A 6,566-nucleotide genomic window follows, 5' to 3' on the forward strand; every position below is an offset into this window, starting at 1 on the left:
ATGTCCGATAATAATGGGCTTCTGAATCACATAAGAATACTCCAAGCAATGGTAATACTGCTGCTAATACTGATAAACTACTTCTACCATTAGCAGTAGGGCTACGGATACACATACAATCAGACTATGCTGCTAAGATAACTCACCAGAATCACTATGAATATACTGCTGGTGATTTCTGTTAGTTCTTCTATCATTAGTTTCCATTTCTGTGTTTCTATCTTTAAAAGGTGACTGGAGCTCTACAGTCTGAGGTTTCCATTTATTACCTCAACTCATGGCCTGTGCATCCCCACAGAACAGCCACCTCTCTGCTGATAGTCTGTGACTTCCCCCCGTCGCTGCACAATGTCACGTCAAAGCTGCATCTGCTGCTCAAGCACATACAGGAGGTGTCATCTGTAACTGTGCGAGGTGAGGAAACACCGCTGTTCTGTACGGCAGCGCTGATCTCGCTCTGCGAAGCTGCATTTGTTCTTCGGAGGAATGACATTCTTGTAGAGTGTGTATTCTTGTCGAGAGTGAATCATGTGGCAGAGAACACGGCGTTCAGGAAAAAATGACTCAGTCGCACCACAGTTTCCTTCTCCCACCACTTCTGTTTGAGTGACAGTCATCTGTGGGATGTTTCCTGCAATAGCGGAAAATAACACCAGAGCGATTGCACACACACACACACACACACACAGACACACACAGAAACACACACAAACAGACACACACAGACACGCACACGTGCATAAACACACACCCACACACACACACACACACACACACACACAGATATTAATCATAAATCAGTCATACTTGTTGCATTTGCACAAAAGACAAGCTCGCCATTACGCACACACACATCAAGCCGACTTCTAATAGGTTCTCTCAGACATAATGAATCTCCTCCTCAACACTGCAGGCTTTAATTCATCAGTGTAATAACGTTCTTATTTTTAGACACATCGCTCGGCCTTTAAATTAAAGGTACAACGAAGACACGTGAATCAAGTCTGTGTGTATTTAGAGTAGTGTATTTACAGGTTCGTAGATTTTGGGTGCATAATTTCACAACCTTTCCCTCTAAATGATGCTTTTGGGATTTATTTTATTTTTAGCATTACATTTCTTATAATTGCACTGTAAACATATATGAATATAAAGGCATAAATCTGACCCCTCCGTACGTCTGCAGATGTAGACGAGTGTGCACACGCCGCCCTCCGCCTGTGCTCCCTTCAGGCGCACTGCAACAACACAGTGGGCTCCTATCAGTGTGTCTGCCACCAAGGATACGCTGACGTCGATCCAAGCAACCCCGGAGCCAACTGTACAGGTGTGTGTGCATGTGGCATTTACCATTCATCATCTACCCCTCAGTAACACACATTTACAAGCAGGGAATAGACTGTAAAGAAATCTTTTTAACATTCATGTGAGAGTACCTCTTGAAGAAAATATATGTTACACGAGGCTGAAATGGTGGGGATGTGTTTTCCATCACATAAAAATGCTCTTTATGCTTTTTATTATAGCCTAAAATGATGTAGATGTTTATACAGAGACACTCCATCCAGCCCACCACCTGCCCCTCTGTCCAACGCCAAGGCATCGGTAAATGTGAAATGGTGACGAGCCAAAGATAGAGCCATGTGATCCTCGCCAGTAACGGCTTTAAAATATTTGGCAACAAAAAAATAAACAAAAAAGTTCATAAATGGAAATTGTTGGTTATTGTTGATCTATCTGGACCAACAAACGTTTGATCCTCCTTGAACTAAGTGCCTCAACTTGAACAACACCACAAGGAAGTCTTTCTTTTCCAGGCCTTTATTGAACAAAACCATCCCCAGATGTAAGATTCACTTTTGGCATCAGAAGCTCTCATTGCCTCCCTCAGCACAACAACCAGATTCTGACACTGGTTTGATGAAATTTTTCGACAACTCTTCCTGCCAAATTCCTTCAGTTGCGAGATGCTGGAGGGTTTCCTTGCATATACTGTCTGTTTCAAACCCTCTGCAACACTGCGATGGGATTTCACTTAGACCTTAACCCTCCAGTTCTTCTTTCTGAGACATTCCTTCGTGCTTTTGGAAAGATGTCCTCACATTGTCTTTAGGCGCTGAGTTGAATCAATGACTACGAGCTGCCCGGTCTCTCAGAAGAAAGAACATATAAGCTGGGGGGGCGGTTTCCTGAATCATATGCAGGAAAGTCCCACACGGGCTTAACTGTCAAAGGGAGGCTGGAGGTTGAGGTCAAGGAGGTTAAAAAAAAAGTTGATGCTCAAACAATTACATGAAGGCAGTTTCAGTTTCACATATTCTTTGAAGGTATATTGCTCGAGATATGTGTGAAGATCTTATCATTACAAACGATGGCTACGTGTCTTTTGGTTTGGCTGCTTTTTTTGCAAGTCTGCACACGTGTTAAAGGATGTGCTTTAGTGTAAGTGTTGCAGGAAATCAAAGAAAGACAATCAGAGCTGAAGACAGCTAGAACAAGCTTCTTTGAGGGTAAATTATGACATTGTGGATTTACCCTTCTCTGGTTGCTAAAAAGTGAAACAAAGGTCTTAAAACACAGCGAAAAGAAAAAAGCTTATCACGCACAATGACAACCGTGTGACACACGCAGTAACGAGAAGCAAAGAAAAGGAGGAGGAACCTCGTCTTTGGCAAAAACAAAGCTGTAAGGAACTAACCGCCGCCTTAAAATGCAGCTGATGCACAATAGGAGTCGGCCACATGTGCCGGGGTAGTTCCTCAAGACAGTCGAAGCTGCTTCAACCAGGAAACTGTGGTTAGTTTCTAAAAAGGCAACTTTCTGTCATCACAACAAACCTCACATGGAGGCTGGCTCAAGTCTCTCTCGTGTGTCAGCCTGTGTACACAAGCGAGCTGTATTTGTAATTTAGGTACACTGTCTGTCTGACTCATCTAATAAACAAAATAGTGTATCTGGCTGGACCCACCCAGCTGGCAGGACACGCTCATATTTTACATCTGAAGGCTTGGTTTTAGCATCCATTTGTATTTGTTGTTCCCAGCTGACGTCGGGGAGTCGTGCATCACGGAGCCCCCGCTGACCTCCACGACCTTCAGCCCGGCTCCCAACGCCACACAGGAGCCTCCGGGCGGCGGCATCGCGGGTGTCGTCAACTCCTCTGAGAGCAGCGTGACAGCAGCTCTGAGTAACACAACCTCTGTCCCGTACAATTCATCATATGCTCTGCCGTGGACCAGCTCTCCACCTAACAGCAGCGTGAGCTCAACTGAGGACTCGCTCCTGCCAACAACGACGTGCCGTAAGAAATATTTCATTGTTGCTTGAAGCGTGCTTAGAATCAACGCATCGTGAAACCAGAGCAGCGAGTTTCGTTGCCAAAGAGGAAAACGTCGCTGAGAGAGACTGTTTGGTTGGAAGAGGCTGTGTTGTCACTGTGCTAAGCTAAGATAGCTAAAACCATAATATGAACCAATCAGAGCTTTTTCCCACATCGTTCCTAATGAACGTGACAGTATCGCCCAACCACAGCTAATGAAGGATAACCTCTGTCTGTTCACCCTCCAGCTCCTCCCAGCATCAGCAGCTTACTGGCGGCTAATGTCACCGGAACCTCCTTCTCTGTCTGCTGGACCGCCCAGTTTCAGACAAACCAGACTTACAAGGTGGTTCTAAGCAAGGGGTCAGAGGTCATTCTTTCTCGGGAAATCTGGCAAACCATGACGGAGGTGAAGGAACTGCAGCCTGGGATCCTGTACGATGTTTCCGTCACTCCCTGTGCCTGTGGAAGTGAAGGAGTCGCCCTTCGTATCTCGGTCAAAACCAGTAAGAAATGATTGTTGACATCTAGATCTGTATTTCATCATGTATGTATATGTTTAGAATTACAGGAAATTATTACATTTATCTGCATTGATTTGTTTAACTGTAATAATCATCTGGATGAGAGTACAGCTACAATAAAAAAACAAGCTGTTGATTTATGTTATTGATTGATTTTAAACATCAGACTGAAATGTTAGATTGATCTTTACTGACTAAAAGTCCTTATTTTTTGAATCTGTGTGGAAGTATCCCTCCTCTGTTTTATTTGGAAGAGTCTCAAGAGAAGGAGCTGACTAATATAAATAACATCAAATGTAATCACTTGTTATCACCCCAAGAAGTAACTTAATTGCCCTTGAAGACTAATGTGTGCTGAAAAAAAAGATTATTTTTAACTACCAACTGCCCCCCAGGTGGTCAGAAGACATTCAGCTGTGGTAACGGTGGTTAATGTACCCAATAAGGCTTTTCTTTGTAGATGCTCAGACTCTTGACGCCACAGCGCGACTTACCAACATCCAGTTCACTGCTGACCTGCAGAACGCCAGCAGCCAGGCCTACAAAAACCTCACTGCAGCCATTTTAGCAGAGGTGGGTGCGTTATAAGTTTTACCAAATGTGAGCTTCAAATATAAATGTTTCAACAAAAAAAAAATCTGCTATATTGCATAGACTTCTGACCCCAGGCCCTTTTTTCAACTGTCACCAACAGATCTATCAGTCTTTGTCTCCAGAGATGAGGCACCTGGTGGATTCGGGTCAGGTGCAGATCGAGATCAGAGGCTTTTCCCCTGGCAGCGTGGTGGTCAACTTCACCATGACATTCGCCACCAATCAAAGCCAAGACGTAAGGAATGTGTCCACAGCGCTGCTGCATTCTCTGATGAACAGCTCCAAGTACACTGTGGATGAAAACAACACAAGCATTAGTGGTATGTCTGGTTCTAACCATTTGCTGGTAGGGATGCTCTCCCTGGAAGGGTTTCAAAGAGTTACTGAAAAATAGTGTGATTTTAGATTTCAAAGTTAGTTGAACACAAGAACACAATGCATCGCGATACAGTCGTTTCTGTCAATCACAAGGCTGCGTCACCCTCAAACATTCCCTGCTTTATCATTGATTTCACTCTGAATCGGACCATAATTTACAGAATAAATATTATGTTGTCTTTCATATGTCTTGAAACTACTACCTGAGACCCTAAACTCTTCAGGAAAATGTCTAATGAGGTAACAGATCAGATGAGAGGATCAGTTTCTCATTGTCCTCTACACAATCACATTTCTTTTTGCAACCACAGGAGTCGCCTCCTGCTGGCTGTTTCAAAGAATGCAGGTTTTTAGACCAGTTTGTGGTCTGTTGTATTTGTTCTTCTTTGTTTAAAAAATGGTCAATGCAGCTCTTCATGTCTGAAGAAGAGGGATTTCTCTTTTTTTTTGTGTGTCATCATTCCAGGGCAAGACTTGCAAAACTGTATGTGTAAACTAAACTATCATACACAGTGTATGTGTGTGGTTATAATAGATAGACAACTGACTTACTGGTTACCTTTTTTTTTGTTTTTTTGTAGATTTTGATGAATGTGCTTCAGGGGAAAATGACTGCTCCCAATGGGCAACATGTAATAACACTTGGGCCTCCTACAAGTGTGTTTGTCAGGATGGATTTATAGACAACAATCCAGAACGGCCTGGACGAGCCTGTCAAGGTAAAGTCTAAACATGTGTTAGTGGGAAAGGTTCCTATAGGATCCTACACAGATGATTTTTTTATTTTTATTTTTTTGGTTATTTTGTGTGTCTTGTTTTGTACAGCAATTGCAACCTCGGAGACAACGACACCGATACTGACAACAGCAGCATTTTCTACAGCCTCTCCTGTCTCTCAGACAACACCTTCAACCAGTGGTGCAGCTGTAACCACTGCAGTTACCCCAGGAACAACCACCGTCATCATACCAACAAGTGAAATGGTTTCAACCAGTGCTCAAGATACCACGACTTCCACCAGTACAAACGTCACTTCTTCACCAACAAAAGCCACTACTCCCCCAGCAACTACCACTATTCCCCAAACAACCATCACTAGTATTCCAACAACTTCTTCTGCCCCAACAAGTGTTCATGCCCCTGTGACTGTCAGTACAGCCCCAACAACTACCACTAGTGCCCCAACAACCACTACCACCCCAAAAACCACCACGAGTACCCCAACAACTACTTTCACTTCTCCAATGACCACTTCTGCCCCAACAACAGTTACTGCCCCTGCAACTGTCACTACTGGCCCACCAACCACCATCAGTACCTTTGCAACCACTACTAGTACCCCTACCACTACTTTTGCTACCCCAATGACCACTTCTGCAATAACAACCACTGCTGCCCCAACAACAACAACCATTACTGCCCCTGCCATCACCACTACTACCCCAACAACCACCATTAATATTACCCCAACAACCACTTCAACTACTCCAATAACAACTATTACTGCCCTTTTAGTCACTACTACTGCTACAGTATCTACTACCACCCCAACAACCACTACCACTGCCAGCCCAACAACTATTACTACTACCCCAACAACCAGCACTGCCACCCCAACAACCATTACTACTACCCCAACAACCACTACCACTGCCACCCCAACAACAAAAACTACCACTCCAACAACCACCACTGTCACCCCAATAACCATTACTACTACCCCAACAACCAGCACTGCCACCCCAACAACC

General features: G+C 44.0%; 1 protein-coding gene across 1 annotated transcript in view; it reads left to right on the forward strand.

Annotated features, from left to right (window-relative positions):
• Positions 1–6,566, forward strand: part of umodl1 (uromodulin-like 1) — a 19,432-nt gene continuing 12,866 nt past the window's right edge. The window contains exons 1-9 of the mRNA XM_008287289.1: positions 1–51; positions 231–414; positions 1,187–1,327; positions 3,044–3,301; positions 3,568–3,825; positions 4,304–4,416; positions 4,538–4,757; positions 5,397–5,534; positions 5,641–6,030. Of these exons, the coding sequence (XP_008285511.1) occupies positions 1–51; positions 231–414; positions 1,187–1,327; positions 3,044–3,301; positions 3,568–3,825; positions 4,304–4,416; positions 4,538–4,757; positions 5,397–5,534; positions 5,641–6,030 (1,753 nt within the window). The remainder of the gene's footprint in view (positions 52–230; positions 415–1,186; positions 1,328–3,043; positions 3,302–3,567; positions 3,826–4,303; positions 4,417–4,537; positions 4,758–5,396; positions 5,535–5,640; positions 6,031–6,566) is intronic.

The sequence above is a fragment of the Stegastes partitus genome, unplaced genomic scaffold (assembly GCF_000690725.1).
Source record: "Stegastes partitus isolate 25-593 unplaced genomic scaffold, Stegastes_partitus-1.0.2 Scaffold494, whole genome shotgun sequence".
Classification (NCBI taxonomy): domain Eukaryota; kingdom Metazoa; phylum Chordata; class Actinopteri; family Pomacentridae; genus Stegastes; species Stegastes partitus.